This window comes from Toxorhynchites rutilus, chromosome 1, assembly GCF_029784135.1.
Source record: "Toxorhynchites rutilus septentrionalis strain SRP chromosome 1, ASM2978413v1, whole genome shotgun sequence".
Lineage (NCBI taxonomy): Eukaryota > Metazoa > Arthropoda > Insecta > Diptera > Culicidae > Toxorhynchites > Toxorhynchites rutilus.
In genome coordinates, this window is record NC_073744.1 from 51,292,599 (window position 1) to 51,312,510 (window position 19,912).

A 19,912-nucleotide genomic window follows, 5' to 3' on the forward strand; every position below is an offset into this window, starting at 1 on the left:
TTTTTTTCAGTTATACTGGCACTTTCCAATCACAAGGACCATCAAGTGGAATCCTTCATACCGTTATAGTGGAGACACAGTGTACGACAAACAAGCACGAAATATGATTTGGAAACAACAGAAAACGGCACGGGGGAGTGTAAACGAAAGCATGATCAAACGTTAAACAACATTGTGAAGGGGCTGCAGTTTTTTTTGTGCGAAGTGAAAGTGTCCACAAACAAAGAGAGAAGAGTGTTCCTGATTGTTTCTTACGAGGGGTGCGCGCATTCGTGGCGCGACCATGCCGGTCGGATTGTATTGATGACCCTGGGGATGATGCTTGCCGGAGCGGAAATGATACAACAGCCGTTGGCGGTATCCACCGTGGATACGTTGCTGCAGCTCCAACTGTCCTCCAATCAAACGATCGGTGGAAATTTTAGCAACTATGCAAACGGGTCCTCGTTCGCAGCTGTCACCACAACGGCTACGGATTTGGTTACAGTCGGGGGTGGTGGCGATGCTAGAGGAACCACCGCAATTACTTCCAGCGGCGATCGATTCGTCGAGGTGGGCATTCTGTGCATGAAGAGTTTAATCTTCGGATCCATCATCATCGGGGCGGTGCTTGGGAATGCGCTGGTTATCACATCGGTGCACAGAAACAGAAAGCTCAGGTAAGTGGTATTGGGTCTTTCGTTGTAGTACGAGCAGAAACTCATCACCTGGAGTGACCTATTGTCGTGAATAGGAATTCGCCTCGATGTTGAACGGAGTCATGTTGAGCTGCTGTTACACATCGAGAAAATTAAAGTCATCCTATCTCACGAATCCCAAACATCTGCTACCTTCTGCAAAAAGATAAATGAAGGGCCGCTACGTGGAATTTTCTCCGCTGAGAAACATGAAAAATAGTCCCTTACGGTGTTACATCGAAAATGTTTTACAGATTTAAGAAGCCTTCCTAGAAACGAAAATGAGGGTGGCGTTTTCACACCGATTTCGGGACGGTTGGAATATTTAAACTCAACAGCCGATGGTGGATGGGTTTTGATTAATCTTTATTCCATTTTTTTAATGCTAGAGAGAGGTATTATATCGAGCACTTGCTGACCCGGAAAACTTCGTCCCGCCCAAAATTTGTTTTTTTTTGTTATCAATACGTTCAAGCATTCACGTTTTCTTACTATGAGCAAGTTCATGGGTCCAATCGCAGAACTGATCTTCTAATCGACCCCATTGAATTTACCTTTTACTATAAAATTCCTAGTATTTCTAACAAAACTCATCACTATGATATCGGATTATTTTCAGACACAATTCTCGTTCAAGATTTTTCAACATCTTGCAAATAACATGTTCCTCCGCTACATGGAATAAATGTTTTATACAGAAAATACGATAGAATAAAGACAGCCCTCAATCAGGCAATTCCTTCCTCGAGGTTTGTTCTTATCAACACATTCGGCGATACTTTTTTATTGGTATAGATGGAAGAAGATATAGGAGTGTGTTTCATCGTGCGTAGAATATATGGAAATTTAATTTTCCGAATTTTCCCTTTTTCCTTCAGAGTTCTCCGAAAATTTTCAATTGCCATGTTTGGTTGGAATATTTTTGGTTGAAATATGTGTAATATTTTTATGGGAACCTCTCTCTATTCCAGAGGAGGGAGGAGCGTCATACCATCATAGAAACGTTTCTCATACCGAAAAACCCTCACATCCCAAATTGTGCTTGATTAGTTCTCGAGTAATGCAGAAATTTGTGTTTCATTTCTGTGGCAGTCCCCCCCCCCTCAGATTGAGGGGAGGAGTGTCTATTCACCATGGAAACGTTTCGTGTTCCCTAAAACTTTCGCATGACAAATTTAGCTCCATTTGCTTGATTAGTTCTAGAGTTATGCAGAAATTTGTGTTTCATTTGCTTGGCAGCTCCCCCTTAGAGAGAGGGGTGGAGTGTCTAACCACCGTAAAAACATTTATTGCACCTTTAAACCTCCACATGCCAAATTTGGTTTCATTTGCTTCATTAATTCTCGAGTTATGCAGAAATTTGTGTTTCATTTTTATGTCAGCCCCACCTAAGAGAGGGGGAGGAGTATCTAACCACCATAGAATCATTTATTGCACCCTAAAACCTCTACATGCAAAATTTGGTTCCATTTGCTTGATTATCTCTCGAGTAATGCAGAAATTTGAGTTTCATTTGTATGACACTTTATGACAGTTATATGACGGTTTTCGAAGAAATTGTCTCTTGGACATTTAATCTTTCGAATGAAGCCACACCACTCCGTCATACAACTCCGTTCAGTCGGCAAAGAGTAATTAACCCATTAAAGCCCAGGTGTAGGTTCACTTTGCGACTTTTGCGGGAAACTCGAACTTTGCAAGCTTCAATACACAACAAAACAACAAAAATGACAGATAAAATGACACTGACACAAAAAACACTCTTAAATTGTCATGGCGCTTCATTTAAAATGCGCTTAACACTTTAGTTTTATCAAAAACAGTTTTTCAAAAACGTACATTTTTGCGTATTAAATTTCATACGCTGGGTTAACGTTCAAAACCTTGCACTCCAAGCGTCACGCTCTCGTTTTCGAAACTGTGAACTTACACCCCGGTACAGAAATGAAAGACGTAGTCCTGTGTCAAAAAATACGGGTCTAATATTTTGCGATAAGGAACAAAACTATACCGGTTTGGCATGGAATGGCTGTATATTACCTTCGAAACGATATCAAAAAATACTGAGAGTTTTGTTTGTAGTTGGAAAAATATCTATTATAATGCAAATTGACAAATGCGAACAAAATAACAACAAAAGATCGCACTTATTGAATTGAACTTTTGAGATAACTTGTAACAAAATCAATGATTTATCAACAGTTTCGCGGTAAAAGCATCGTTAATAGCATGTGTATGCATCATCTAAGAGGGGTAGGATAATAATCCCATGATTCTGGCTAGGCTGATTTGTTGTAGGTTTCGGTAAGATACACGGAGCATCCTCATGATGTTAGATGTCTCATCTCTTTTTGCCAGATTTTTAACCTGGTTGAATCCTTGCTGGGTTTTGTTGACTTCCGCAAAACAATCACCAGGCACCACAAATCTTTAAGGGTCATACCAGAAATCGCTTTGTTTACCGGTTTGCAAAGGTAGGCCAGTTTCTCGGACTGTTAACTCTCAAATATTGGTCCAAACCGTCAAAGGTGCTCGGTGCCGCCATCATTGCAAAAAAAAATATTTTTTTTCAATCCACAGTCAATATCTGTTCGTCTGATTCTAAGTGGAATAAACTTTAATGATGGGGCTATGGTGAATATATCTATAACCGGACTAAATATCATAAAAATTAGGAAAAATTCAACAAGTCTTCCACTGCTGTTATTCTTTCCTTATTTGTTGAATAAAGATTCATTCCAAAGCATGGGTGATGAATTCAGTGAAAATTTCACTGCAATTGACTGTAGAGATGCTGTAGGTTTTTCGGAAAAAAATATAAACGACCAAAAGTCAGGCGAAACACTAGCATTTCCGCTTACGCGAGGATTTATACCATGCTTATTAATTTTTTAAAATATCTGGTCTTCGCCCGAAAAAAAATATGCTCTGTTTCTGGTGGGTTTTGGAATGGATTCTGTATTATGAGCTACTACCAAGCAACCAGTTTCTCACATGTATGGCTCGCAGCAGTTTCGACGAGGAAGCAAACATGTTCTGGGAGGATAGAATATTTAAGCTGTGTGAAAGATGGCGAAATATTTTGAAACGGAACTATGGATATAAAATTGAATTATAATGCTTTGATGTTTTGATGTTTTTGTTTTCCCAAAAATCGACATTAACTTTTCGGACAACCCAATATGAGCTATCCTGATTTATCTTGATTTTGATTTTCATTTCCCCTGATTTTTTCAAATTATAGTTGGCAACTCTGCTTCCAGATGTATTTTCTCTTGTAAGCAGGGTTGCATTCTGCATTCTAGAATCTTATTATTTTATTTTATACAGGGCGGACTTGATTATATACAGTTTTTGATTTCTTTTCACTGTATATAATCGAATCCTGTATATAATTGAGTCAAAATATTCTTTTTTTATTCGTATTTATGCATGTATTTTTCGTTTTTTTTAATATAAAAGAAGAATTTGATTTTTGATTCATCCCCTTGAAGCCAGATAACACCTTTCTCGCATGAAAAAAAAATTATCCAGATTATCTCAGGAGGTGATAGACGATCATATTTGACGAAAAAATTCCTTCTACGCATATGTTTGAATTTCAACAATGAAGTTATGAAACTTTTTTTTTGTTTCGGACTCTGTTGCCTCAAACTGGCTCTACATTAAAAAGTACGCTATGGAAAACGATTTTGTTGCTTTCATTTGAAAGATAAGAAAGTTTAGTGCAGGATATTGTAGTAGAACATCTAAATTAGTGAATAATAAAAACATTTTGGAAGAGAAAAACTTAAAATTAATAATTTTTAATGTGTTGTTGTAATTTTAACCTAAAAATTTATATTAAACTTAATTTTTTCTATCAATTAAATTAAAGCTCTCTAACCGCTCTACAATTTATTCTCTGACACCTAACTTCTATACCTTTTAATTTAGCTGCAATATCGATATAAACAATTCCTGGTGAAAATTCAATCAAAATCTTCAAAAATCAAAAATTAAAATGTAATAGCCACTTAAATTTCACAAAAATCTTCGTTGAAGGATTACATTTTTTCTTGAAATAAGTTATATTTGAAATATAAAAAAAAAATCAAACTGGATATAATCGAGTCGGAAATTGTATATAATCGAATCACATACAATCGAGTCTGTATATAATCGAGTATGTATGCAATCGAGTCCGACCTGTAATCTCTTGCCATCTTCTGCCATTCTCGAGCAGCTTAAAAATTCTATCCCCCCAGAGTTTGTTTGTTTTCTCGTATTTTTAAAATGTTGAGTTGAATTTTTTTTCCGTCGAAAATTGTGCATATCGAAAATAATTCAGGATTTTCACTCTGGAAAAGCTTATTCAGTCGATTCACAACGATCATACAAATTGATAAAAAAGTTAGGTAAAACTTTGTGTCAAGAGAATTTAATTCAATGTAGGCATCATACATGTGCGGACCGGAGAGCTATTATGACAGTTCTCATTCCCAAATAGGAAAAAAAAAATTAAAAAGTCCTTTAAGAAAAAAAATGGGAAATGGGAGATCCTGTAAAATCAGGAAGGTTGGCATCTCTGCTTGGAAGTCCTGTATGAAAACATTTAGCTTAAACATACTTCATAGATACTTTTAACTGAAAAACGGTTATTACGGCTCGGCACGGACCGAGCAATTGGATACAAAAAAAAGACACACATCGAATTTTCACACTTTATTTTCTACATTTTTCTACACAAAAACAACTAACACAAAAAACAACGCTTGAAATTCCGCAGCGAAATCCTGGATCGGCACCTGGGAAAAGTTATGAATAATTAATGCAATATACACAACAATGAGTACTTATCCATTTTGTCTGGAATATTCGGGATTCTTCAGTTGAACATTTCACATAACTCTCACTTAAAGAAACACAAAACAGTTGTCACAATGTATATAAACAATAACATTGCATAATAAAAAAGGATGGGTTATATCTATGATATAACCGCAAAATTGACGTGGGACTACCTTAGCTTAGCAATCATTTGTTTGTATTGATAAAATTCTTAATTGAATGAAACAATTTCCGAATTTAATTGAATTCAATATATATGCTTTGTGAGTGCCAAGATTGAACAAATGCCATGTAAGGTGAATTCATGCATTGTTATACATTATGTTCTTCGTTACAAGTAAATTTAATGACAGTCCTTTTACGTTTGGTATGATGCCTAGGACAAAATATGTGAACGGAAGAATTATCAAACGATTATTTTATTTTACATTTCCTTCTGAAGCTTGCATCTCTCAAGTGTACGTACCTCTCGAACCGCGAATTTGCTTGAAACTTCAAAGTTCATTCGCCTCTAGAGTCTGCACGATTTTCCTATTCCTACGTTTCATTCGGAACAAACATACCTCCGATTTGCATGTATTTGCAATGCCAATTTCCCCACACTCCATGGATTTGAAGTCTGTGTTGGGGAAACACATTTCAGTCGGAACAAAAATATCAGCAAATTGCATGAATTTGCGAATGATCTAGAATACCCGAGCAAAAATGCAACAATAGAAAATACTGTAGCGTGTACCGTATTAATAGGGCACGAAATGTTCAGTACATCGTTCAGTCAGAAACAAACCATTGTAGTGAAATAGTGAAACTATCTAGTGTCCTAAAAATCACGTAGGTGAAATTTTTTACCCCACAAGCAATTTTTCAACTAATCCTATTTCTATTTCTACTTCTTGAAGTTTTTCACAAAAACAAATACATATTGTGAACTACTATAGAATGAAGTTAGTTTTGACAATGCAGGTTCGTACATACTAGTTATTCCAATTATCTGGAATCGTTATTCTGGAAATTGAATAAATTAAATCAAAACACTGTCATGAAAGTATCTAGTTCATACATGCGAGAAACTGGTGCAATAATGTGTTAAACGTATGATCGAAGCTACCCAAAATCAAATCAAAATCACGGCATCAGTGTTAGACAGTTTTGCTGCTTCGATGCACGCTTACGGGTTCGGCACTTATATTATATTTTTTTCAAACAGGACTTTATTAAAAATGTTGATTCCGACGAAAAACCACCCTATGCAAAATATCAGCTCAATTGGTCTTCCTTTACCAGTGTCGCACAACTGTCAAAGTTTCAGATTTTTGAAAACCGAAAAATCACCCAAAGGGAAGACGGATGACACAGGAAATCGGGGTTTAAAAAAATATTTTTTTTGATGCCAAATGTCTTCAAATTGCATGAAAGAGATCTACTGTCATCTCGAAAAAAATGTTTCGTCAAAAATCGAGTTTCTGGGACAGCAAAACAGCAAATCTTAGACACAACAAATCAAAAAAACAACAATTGAAACTGAATTCTCGATTTTCGAAAATATCTGACACACAGAAAATCAATTCTTGCTTTTTGATTTCTAAAGAGTGCAGATGCACTGGATGCAGGATTGCCAACCTTCCAGTTTTTCCTGAATATTGCCAGTTTTGTTTAAGCATGCCAGCGAAATTGCCAAATGTAAAAAAATTCCAGGTTTTTAAAAATTTTCATCCAGCTTTTTTTTCGGCATTTTCAAGTTTTTTACTCCCCAAAATTATATTTTTTTCTTCCAGTTGTGAGAAATCTGCTCCGCTTTACTCATAAAAGACCTTTAAGAATGATTATCGTCTTTCACTATCTATATTTTTATATATCCAGTATAAGTACACAGAAGTGAAGTAAGGTGTTTTCTCACTAATTTGCCTCTCTTTTATTGATATTCAGTACAATCAGCAAAATTATGTCATTAATTTGGAAAATGTTTATGTAGGTGCAGCGGGAACGCAATAGCTGAATTCAAGACCGATTCGATAAGTTTTTAAGTTACACTCTGCAATCATGTTTCAAACGATTGATCCTTTAACTATCAACATGACGGATATAGATCCAGCTTATGCCATAGAAAGGAAGCCATTTGTTCTCTTTCTACAGAGTCTTTTATTTATTTATTTGCAACGTCTCGAATGTTATAAAACGATTCCACAGACTGATCTTAACCTAATAGCCCTTAATCCTATTTTTAAATACATTTTTAGACATGTCAAATTCAAATACATCACAAACACTGTTGAACAAACGAAAACAAACATCCAACGGATTATTGAGACCATAAGAGGTTCTATGTCGTCTAATGAACAGTAAGTCACGCTCACGAAGTTGACGGGAAGGTGCATAAAACGAAACACTGGACAACAAAGATGGACAGTCGATGTTTCCCGAAATCAAATCAAAGACAAAAACCCGTTGTAGATTGGATCGTCTGGAGGCAAGCGTTTCGAGAGCGATAAGTCTACAACGGCTTTCATAATCGGGCATGTTCGTTGGGTCAGACCACGGTAATGAGCGAAGGGCGTAACGAATGAAGCTGCGTTGCACTCTCTCCATTCGGATTGTTTGGGTTGTGTGAAATGGAGCCCACACACATACCGCATACTCCAAGATACTACGAACTAATGAGCAGTATAGTGTCTTCATGGCGTAGATATCCTGGAAGTTGCTGGTACTACGTCGAACAAATCCTAGGACTGAGAACGCTTTGGTAGTTGTTAGGTTGATGTGTTCGTTGAATCGAAGCTTGTTGTCGATGGTCACACCGAGATCGCGGATGGAAAGAACACACTCCAGGGGTACGGACCCGATTGAGTACATGAATTCGATTCGTGATTGTCGGCGAGAAAATGCGATAGACTTACACTTTTTCACGTTTAGCTCCATACCGTTCTCAACGCACCATTTTTGCAATTCATCAATATCGGCCTGAAGTGCACAGCAATCGAGGTGAGATGCGACGGATCTGTAAATCTTCAGGTCGTCGGCGTAAAGCAGCTTTCGTGATTTCAATCGGAAGCACAGATCGTTCACGAACAGCACGAAAATTAGTGGCCCCAGCACGCTGCCCTGTGGCACACCGGATGTAATTTGGAACACACGAGAATGCGAACCGTTGATATTGACGAACGCCTTACGTTCAGTCAGATAGGAACGCAACCACTCTGTGATCCAGTGAGGGAAACCCAGGTGACGAAGTTTCGTAATGGCGAGGTCGTGAGGTACTTTGTCGAACGCTTTCGAGAAATCGAAATAAATGGCGTCTACTTGTTGCTTTTTCTCAATTTCAGACGATATAAAGCTGGTGAACGCCATGAGGTTTGTTGTGGTTGACCGCTTCTTTACGAATCCATGTTGAAATTCGGAGATAGTTGTTCGGGATGCTGAATAGAGAACGTTATGCACTAATTCCTCTAACACTTTCGCCAGGCAACACAAAATGGAGATACCACGGTAATTTTCCACGAGGTGATTCGAATCTGTCTTCCGAATGTTTGCGATCGAAATTATGTTCAGGATATGGATAACGAGTTTAGGGAGATCTGAAACCTGGATTTTACTGACTTTTAACGAACGCAAGGGTTCTTCTTTTTTTTTGGGGTAAAATTTTGTCACTAGAAAGGAATGATAATAATTTTGCTCATCGCAAATTGAGAAATATTTTTCCAACAATTCTGATTCTGCCGCAGTAAGGTAATATTATATTACAGGTAAACTTCGATATAACGTACCCTCGTTATAACGTACCCTCGATATAACGTCACTCGATATAACGTACATTTTACCTCGATATAACGTACACATTTCCAAAGTGTATAGGAAAATTTTTTTCAATATTTTTTTTCAGATATAACAATTAATTATCTGTATTGTGATGCTAAACCAAGTTTTGTACATTCAATCAATCCCGAAATACAGCTGGTTTTGTGATTCCGAATTCTAAATGAATCAAACTTTAATCAACAGTACGAAGGGAAACATCATGAGAAAGGCTGGCTTCGTCTTCTGATTGAAGTTATTCATTATCTTCACTAAAACAGCAACACAGTAATGTATGATAGACTACGTTTGTGAGTACTATATTATGCTTCGATATAACGTACAATTCGATACAACGTACAATTTTGAAAGTGAAATGTACGTTATATCGAAGTTTACCTGTATAAGGCACGTAGCGTAACCGGCATGGCACGTTTCATGCAAGACAAATATTATTGCGTGTGTTTCAAATGGGTATGCGTATATATAGCAGAACGGCTCCGGACATACACAGCACGTTTGAGACAAATGCATGGAGGAATTCTCGAAAAGAATATTTTGCCGGTGCCGGGCACGAACTACACAGGCGAGTAGCACCATACATGCAAATCAAACGTCGAAGGTCGTGGTATGGGTGCGTTCGTCGCTCTTCGGAACGACATCGGTTCAATCACCAGTAGCATTTCTCCGCTCCGCCTACAGAGAAGTTGCTATGTCTGATAATATGAATACATCATGTATTTGTCTGCCCGTGTCGGTACGTGCCGTTTACGCTACGTGCTGGATAATATAAAACGACCTTTACTCAGCAACCGTTGAACGATTGTTTTCAGAATACAATTTGAACAAAACAAAACTAAGAAATAGAATAGGAAGAAAAACTATGTGAGGAATTCTAGCTTCCAAAAATTATGTAGACATGCATAAAGAACAGTCAGGATTAGTAAGAATGACACAAAATGTAAAACAAAAGCATTATGTTTATTATTTTGCTATAAAATGTATTCTGAGGGTAAGGTAATAGGGGGGCGAAGGATAAGTCTCTAACGAGGATAAGGAACCGAGACGGCTCCAATACATCGAGGTGACGCAATCCGATTCGGCTGCCGACCCGCAGTTAGAAGCGTCGGCAGCCGAAGCAAACCTGTTTCCGCCTTTTTTGTTGGATGAGAATTTCGCTCCCATTACATTGGCCTCACAATAAAATTCATTACAAAAAAATAAATTCATAATGAAAATAATGCTCCAGGAGCGGTAAGGCGTAAGTACCAATGCTACATAATGACACTGTCACTGTATACCCTAATGTGTGTTTCTAATATAAAATTGAGAAAATATTTAAAAAAAATATTCTTCCAGTTTTTTTTCCATTTTTTTCCAATTTTACCAGCTTTCCACTGCTTTTTAAAAAAAAATTCCAGCTTTTTAAAAATTTGGTTGGCGTCTCTGACTGGATGTGTGAGCAAAGATTGCTTCAGCGAAACGACCAATCAGAACGCGGAATTTCCATTTAGATAATACTTTAGATTTTTCAATTGTTCGATAGTTAAATTTATAGAGTATTTCATTTTGTTCATTGTAATAAATTTTTATGGTCCCAAAGCGACTGATCTTGAATCCATCTGGAATTGACTGAGCAATTAGCGTTCGAAACTGGACAATTTTCGCGATTTTTGTTATCAAATTGATAGAACGAAAATTGCGAAATGTTCAAGAAGATCTAATCCTTCGTCAAAAATTTTAGGATTAAAATTTGCCAATGTCATATGAACAAACTTACCCATAGCTCGCATTACAAACTGATGTAACCAGACCATCTTTGAAACAGGTGGAAACGTTCTTTGAAGACGAGCGCCCTAATGTATATCAAATCGATTGGGGAAAACGTACATTGTGCCCACGCAAAAACCGCCTATCGCTGACAGATGATAGAGGTAGCACCCGAAGCTTTGCAGCTGCGAGATACTGCTGGCGTAGGATAATCCTTCTTCGTACCAGCATTCACAGGCCGTTTGGTGCGCCGGTTGTGTAGAAGGAGAGTAAGCTCCGGGGAGCAAATTCGGTCCATTTCCCCATCGAGTGTCGAGTGAGAACTCTTTCCTGCAACAAAAACAACCCTTGTCTGATTTCGAACGATGCACAACCGATGGCGTATTTGTCTTTCGAGAATTCCGATTCTGCTATCGGAATTTCAGAATCCGATATCGGCAATGGAATGTCTGCTGCTGCTATGTGTGAGGATTAGTAGCACTGATCCAGTTTATTGGGAATTTTCCGTGCGTGTGCGATATCGTATTCCACATCTTTCGTGCGATTGCAGCAGAGCCAGTGTGATCCAAAGCATTCACCTGTATTCTAATTGCGATTGAGAAGATTTACGATCGTTATTTCTCTCTCGGAATGCCATTATTGATGACAACAATGGGAACCGACTTAGAGCGCATCAACGGGAGATTTTGTGTCCTTGCGCGTTGTACGTGTTTTCCGTTGTCGTGAAAAAAGCCGAACAATGTAGACTAAACTCCAATTGACACCAGTTGGCGCTGTCATGGGGAAAACTTTCATAAAATACGGCACTTTTCAGTTTTTTCCATTTTTATTGCAAACAAAATTAAGTCGAAATTCACAGCAGTCGTTGAACAGCTGTATGGTGTGCCACAGTGCGAAACAAACATGAATCAAGTTACTGATTGAAATATCACAGCATTACGAAATACATTCAATTAATCTACTTGCTAACACGGAACAGATCTCATCATGTTTCATGTCTCATATTTCACATACGAAAAAGCTACCTCTTTACCATACAGAGCTCACATGCCGTGTAGGAGACTCAGCTGAAGCCGGTTAAAATGTAAATTCATGCATATCATTCCGCAAAACCGTAGTTCGAATTTCCATTCTCGCACGCTCTTCGCGTGTGTCATCTCGTATGTATGAGACACAGTGCCAAGGCTATTTCTATGTACCTATGTAAAAGCATACTTCACGTATTCCGTTGTTCGTCCCAGAATGGTGATTCATTTCTCGTGTTCCCGTTTTTCAGCCAGTGAGCATACCCCGACGGGTCGACACTCGTCTCGTTTGGAAATATATTTCGTTGCACGTGTCACGTTCCGTCTAAACAAATCACGTGACACCTGATCTTATCGAGGCTGGTTGTCTAGTTTATCGGGTGTGTGCACCAGGTGAGGGTTGTTTGCCGTGGCAAATGGCACCGAGGGAAATATTCGTCAGTCATCACAGGATTATGGGATTCGTACTGACTGCTCACTGCTTAGGTTATCGTTCGGGACGGAATAAGCCCAAGTGACAATAACAATAATATTTCGTGATATTCATCTTCAATAAGAGTTGTTCTGTGCGTTCTGAGGTCGCGAGTTTACGTTGTTCACTTTACGGAACTCTGACTATGACATTTCCTATTGATTCATTTAGAAAGATGTCTTCTGAACAAATGACTTAAGCTAGAAGTTTCCAATACTGCTCCTAGTTTACTTTTTGACATAGGACTATGTCTTTGATTTCTATATAGGGGGGTCACTCTACGAAAAATGTAACGATTTATTAAGAGTTTTCAAACGCATATTACTCAAAATGGTTATTGCGACATATGTGTTGTTATACATCATTAGACAGGAAATTTATCCACAATTTTTTTTTGCTTAAAACATGAACAGTGAATATAGTAAAAAATTATAGGAGGTTATGTCCAAGATACGACCGCATTGTTGACGTAAAACAACGCTGTTATTTTATATAAGTCGCTTGTTTATACCTTCGGATATTGTTCTATAATACTGTGAAATTTTAGAAAAAATTGCTTAGTAGAATAATCTCTGGAATGGTTTTTTCATTGTAGAATCAGTTGACGATAATTGATTGATGATTCATTCTCGCCCTCGTAAAACAACACACTAGCTGATCGTAATTTATTTCATGTCAATGCATTGAAAATTTACCTCGAATGCTATTCCAGTGGCCTTTTTCGCAATTGACATAGACTCGGCAACAGTCGATTATATACATGTTGCACCAGTACCATTATTCCACATCTCATAACTACATAAATATATCGTTGGCACCGCATGGAAACAACAACAATGACAACACTTGCAAGTGTCAAATATCATGCTACATGATATTTAGCATTGCCTCAAAGGAATCGCACCTCTAGGCATCGTTCGAACAACGTAAACCAAGCGCCAAACAAGCGTTCGCCATAGCATGCATACAGAGCCATACATTGGTGGCTTGAAACTACTAGGAATATAACCACTCCTCATCATTTTGCGCTATTCTCAAAAGAAACGTTTCTGTTAATATTACTGGCCACGAAAAAAGTTGCATTACTTTCTCATGCTTGAGAGAAGCGCAGCTGTCACCCTTAGTGGAGGAAGTTTTGCTACTGACAAGCGAAACCTAATCACATACAAAATTCCAGAACGATATTTACTTTCTCAGTGACTAAACAAGCGAAATAAACTATTTTTGTTAATATCAACAACCTCGAAAACAGTAGCACTGCTTCATTATGATCAATATTAGCTCAAATGTAATCCTAGTTGAGGCAGTTTTGCGGCTGGCACGCGACCCCAAATGACTTATAACATTCCAGTAAGACATTCAAGATGCTTGATATTCCTCCTGCTTCGCCATAACGTCAGTTTAATGCGTTGATGCATTCTCAAAGGCACCAACGAAACCCTTATGATGACGGAAAACAAACAATGTTAACTGCTTGGTTATGTAAAAATGCAACAAATGAATTTGAATGGCTACTGATTTGAAAGATCGAAAGGGTATACCCAAGTAAATCAGATTATGATAGCTTGAGTAGTCGCGATTTTACAGGGCTATAAAGTTATTACAAACAATGTTCCGGACAACGTGGTAAGGAGATAATGCTATTTTCATATATAATATATTTTTGTAGTCATATATTGATTTGACTCAGGCTTATATTTATATAGGTCTAAACTACTTAGACCTGTGTTTAAAAATGATACATGATGACTCTTTGTCTTCTAGTGCATGATTGAATAAACAGAAGAAAAGGGTAGTAATGGCTTCAATGGTATTTTTGTGTACATTTTTGAACAGAACGCGGTACCGAATTCTACCACGTTATGTCATCTAACCCGTTTCAAGGATACAAGTATATACAGGAAACGGTTTTTCCAGGGCATCCATTTGATGTATCAAAAGAGAAAAAAATACAGGTTTTGAACAATGAAAAACTCAATTTAAATGCAATTACTATACACAATCACAGTCCTATGTCAAGATGTTCAAGTTTATGTTCTCTAAATGGGAAAAAAACATGTTATAAATATATGACCAACGTGCGTTTCTGAAATTGAGCATCTCATGAAAATCGACTATTTAGTAGTGAATATGTGTTCTATGTGAAGGAAACATCTTTTTTCCACGTGTTTGACAAAATCATGAACTGAAATTGTGTTTCGAAGTGATTTAAAATTTATCGATTTCCCTCATCCATCTCTATATATATTAGGCTGTCAAAAAAGTCCTGCGGTATTTCCGCGAGGTGTCGTTGTAAGCGCGTAGTTCTAGTTGTATTCATTGTATCGAGTCATACTATAGCTTGTTGGAAAGGTATTTTTGCGCGCTATAATATAGTCCTTGACAGTGTTTTGTTTGGTTAAGTCGTTCGTGAGTGATAGTGTCGTAAATATGGAGCAAAATAAAGAGAAAATCCGACATATTTTACAGTACTACTATGACAAAGGCAAAAATGCATCTCAAGCTGCCAATAAAATTTGTGCAGAGTATGGACCCGATACAGTTTCCATTTCCACCGCACAACGATGGTTTCAACGTTTTCGTTCTGGTGTAGACTGCCGTTGGAGGCATAAGTGTCACATGTTACAAAAGAGGAAATTGAGAAAAACGCAATTGAAGTTTTCAAATGTTTTTTTTTGCCAATCGGTATATTTCGCTGTTTTAATTAACTTTAACGCAATCAACTATCGAAGTTTATCTCTATCATATGAGCCTTGTTCATAAATTGCCAAAATGAACTATTTCCCCTATTTTTTTCAATCAAAACCCGAATGTGACATTTATGCCGCGAAATTCTTTGCCCAAGCGAAAAATATACGCATAATTGTCACACTGTCAACATTCTCGCACATGTTGTTGTTGTTGTTTTTGATTGGTTTGACATATTGTGAGCGACGGTTTTATTTCTTTGTTGTGATCCTTTGTGCCGGCGGAAGTGGAACCAGAGATGGAATATTTGAAGCAGTACGGAGAATCCAGTGTCGAGGAATCGGAAGAGGAGTTCCACCTGTTCGACCTGGAAAATATCACAGATGAGCGGCTATTGTCAGCGCAGCCGATGTCAGAAGTGGATGACCAATCGACTCACAGCGGCTACGGCATAGGTTCTGTGCCCAAGACGAGTTTCGAAGACGGTGACGAAACAACAATCAACTGGAACCAAACGGAATGCAAGGCTCAGAGCTGTGATACGGATAGCTCTTGTAGTTATTTAGAGGTGCGGCCACAGAGGAAATCCGGGAAAAAAACTAAAAAAGAAAGGAAACGAGAGGACTCGGCTAAAAAACGGCGAAGGTCGCATACGGCCATTCTGGAAAACTGCAGTTGCATCAAAAAGTGCAACGAGAAATTTCCGCGAGATGACAGGCTACAGTTCCACAAGACATATTGGGAACTGGACCATGCTGGTCAAGGAAATTTAATACGGCAGCATGCTCATCTAACACCTGTCAGACGGCGCCGAAGCCGAAAAGTGTCTACGGATTTAGTTAAACAGCTTGCAGTTACATGTACTCTTCCGAGCTCAAGCGGTGACCCCGTCACTGTATGCAGAAAATTTTTTCTCAACACGATTGGTTTTCGAGAAAATTGTGGGTAAGTTTTTGAAAGCATTGTGATTTTAACATGATTTATTTATTTGAAAAATAGTAATGTGATTTACAGATGTATCCAGGCAGCTCGGGACGGACCTCCAATAGACCGACGTGGGAAATATCAGAGAGATAAGAAAACACGCGAGGCTATCAAGAATCATTTATTCGGATATGGTCCAAGTATCTCCCATTATCGGCGAGCACATGCTCCAAACCGCCTTTATCTGCCATCGGATTTGACCGAGAAGTCCTTATACGAGGACTACGAAGCCAAGCAAAACCCCAAAGCAAGCTATTCGTTGTATTGTAGAGTTGTTAAAGAAAACAACGTCTCGTTTGTTAAGCTCGGGCACGAAGAATGTGAGACGTGCGTTGCTGCAGAGCAACGCAACAAAGCCAATGGACACTCCGAAATCAAGGATTGTAGTTGCTCCGACTGTTCTGAGTATGCACTACACCTTAAACGCGCAAAGGAATCACGACTGTCTTATCGAGCTGATGGTGACCAAGTACTGACTGATGAAGCAGTTTTCTCTGTGGATTTGCAAAAAGTAAGTTCTTAGATGTAGAATATCATTTCTTAAGGTTAATATTTTTTTCCTTAGGTCATACAACTTCCAAGATTGGATGGCTTCAAGAGCGTAATTTTTTCACAAAGATTGCTAGTATTTAATGAGAGCTTTGCACCTGTTGGCGCCTACGCAAAAGCATTTCCAGTGTCTGCGTGCATTTGGCCAGAGTCGGTTAATGGTCGCACAGCCAATGAAATCCTCAGTTGCTTTTTCAAAGTAATTAAGAAGTACGCTGACCTGAAGAGCATTACTTTTTGGTTGGATAATTGCAGTTCGCAGAACAAGAACTGGAATTTGTTTCAGCACATTATCCTGCTAATAAACAGTAACAAAATTCAGGTCAAGCGAATATTTTTCAAATACTTCGAATCAGGACATACGTTCATGGCCGCTGACTCTTTCCATGCAGCGGTTGAATCCAAAATGCGCCATGAACGTATCGTCACCTTCGAAAACTTCAAGTCAGCGGTTGGCAATGCTAAGAAAAATGTAGACGTACTTGACATGCAAGCTGCTGACTTTTTCCAAGCTAAACTCACCGTTTCGCAGTATACGATAAATCAGTGCAAGCCTCGCCCTTACGTGGATACTATGCGTAAAGTGATGTTTGAAAAAGGCCGTTATGAAATTAAATACACGGACAATATCAACAGCGAAGACCTTAAATATTGCAAGTTGCTTTCTAAGAAGCAACTTAAGTTGGTTGAAAAAGATTCGTTCTCTATTACGGATAATGTGCGCTGGCAAAATTCTCCTCGAGGAGTTGAAGTAGACAAGAAAACTTCTCTTTTGAAAGTGGTTCTACCTGTTGTTACTGAAGAGGAAAAATCTTTTTTTATCGATATTCCGACGAAGCAACAATCTTCTGATTAATATAACGTAATCTACATCATTGTACTTGTTACTTTCTTTAAATAAATGCTATCGTAATACAACACAATTATTATAAATCTCTTTTAAGAAAAAGAATATTCTATATTATGGGTTCCTCCTTTATCTCATTTCTTTTTTGTATGAACATTTGACAATATCTACGGAAGAGAACGAGGGTCTTAAACCTTCATGTACACGTAGCCTTCAATGTGGATGACCCCTAGAAAAATTCATCTCCTACCGCGTACAACCTTGCATATAGATTTTTAAAAAATTGTTTGGATTGTGTCGGCACTCACCAATCTCCCCCTAAACTATTCACGTGGAAAGTTGATGACACCTAAAAGTGTGACGTAATTTATGGACGGTTCCTAGGGTGAATCAAGCAGCGCTTTATAAATACTGTTAGTATGTGTGTTTATTATGTCTCATTTTTTCGGTGTGACAAATATGCGTCCATTTGTTCTGGTGTGACAAATATGCCTCCATTTGTTACAATGTGACAAAATGACTTCGATTTTTTTTCGAGTTTTCTAGTATAAACCTCATGTTTTGACAAAAAAAATCAAAACTACGTATCAAACTATGATGTTAGGCATCAAAACCTCAAAAATGTTGAAATGTAACATGTGACACTTATGCCTCCAACGGCAGTAGAGGTCATCGAAGATGCGCCACGCTCCGGAAGGCCTGTCGTCGAAAATTGCGAAAAAATCGCTGAATTAGCCGAGAAAGACCCGCATAGTAGCAGCCGTAATAAAAAGAAAAACTTTTGGTAGTCAACGTGATTGTGGAAAACATCCTAAAGATCGATGCTGACATAATGAAATGTCTCAATTTTGTATACATTGTGTCAAATTGTACTCTATGCTTGGAGTCTTACTCCGTCTTCCTTTACATGTTACGCGTTTTATCGTATCTATAAATTGCACATTACACAATATCCATTCTCAGGCGTAAGATTATTCCTTCTGTACCATTGCATATGAGGGGCTTAGAATGAATGGGTGTAAGTGATTTGATCGATTTCTCTACATCGACTCTCTCTTTTGGTCATAACTTAGCTGCAAATACATTCCCAACTGTATTTGTCAATGTGGAAGATAGGTCAGAACCTCATCTATCGGACTCTATAGCAAACATAAATTGGAACGTTTTTGCAGTTGAGTTATAAACTAAAGAAAAAGTTGGTGAAGAGAAATCGATCAAGTCACTTACACCCCTTGCATTCTAAGTCCCTCATATGATACATTACACAGTAGCCATTTAGGCGTAAGAGTTTCCCATCTGTTTTTCCATTGTTCAGCAGATCGGACAGCGGAGACAGTTGATATGATCATTGTTGTGTTATTTATAGCACAACAGCTGATGATTGTTGCATGGACGTAGTTATTATATAACAACACAAAGATGGTCAATAGAGGTCCCTGAGTTTTGAACTCACGATCGATTGCTTAGTAAGCGGACGCGCAACCAATGTGGCTGCGAAGATCCCCAAAAATGTGATGATAAAATGAAAGAAAAAACAATAAACGCAAATCGAGCATTCTTTTGACACTGTGAATTTTTTTCCAGTGTAGCTAAACATGCCCCTAAACTATTTGCCACCCCATTGGCGAGCTACACGAGTCGAATTTATCCTCTGCCATCATTAGCAGATATCAGTCCGTAACCGAAAGCCACTCCTTTTTCCAACCCATGGACGACAACCCGTGCGTAGCCATAATAACTTTGAACATAATACTTAATGCATGCTTCGTAGTTAACGTAACAGACAAAGGAAACACGTCTATTTATATTAATCACAGCGCCTTTCCTTCCCATTTCTTCCCAAAGTTACTGTCGAGGATTACATGAACACGAACCGGTTTCGTAAATAGATTAATAGTATTAGCCAAATGCTGCATCCATCTTCATGAGTGGTGAGGATTTTGGCACTGTCGTCCTTGGCTCCGTGATGCCTTTACTGCTGCCAAAGTGTGTGCATATTTTGTTGCCTCTATTGTATGGCATTTGCCGAAATACGGGTCCTCACGAACGACACTTCCGATCATCGAGTTGGAAGCAGAGTTTGGCAAAGTTACACATAGCGAGCGCTGTTTGCTGATTCGCACACAACACCGAGTGTAATTCCACTGAATTAGTTATGAGCTGTTTGGATTGAAAGGGTACTTTGCGAAATTATACTTCTCTGCGGCTTTCTAAGTGCGTGGGGAATTCCGAATCCGACCATTTTAAGGTTGCGTTGGGCTGCGAATTAGGATACACCCCC

General features: G+C 38.3%; 1 protein-coding gene across 4 annotated transcripts in view; it reads left to right on the forward strand.

Moving 5' to 3' along the window:
* The window catches only part of LOC129763188 (octopamine receptor beta-3R-like), a 398,150-nt gene that overhangs the window by 124,171 nt on the left and 254,067 nt on the right, over positions 1-19,912 (forward strand). For all 4 annotated transcript variants that reach the window (XM_055762014.1, XM_055762017.1, XM_055762016.1 and 1 more), the window contains exon 2: positions 11-659. In XM_055762014.1, coding sequence (XP_055617989.1) covers positions 304-659 — 356 coding nt within the window. In that variant the 5' untranslated portion in view covers positions 11-303. The remainder of the gene's footprint in view (positions 1-10; positions 660-19,912) is intronic.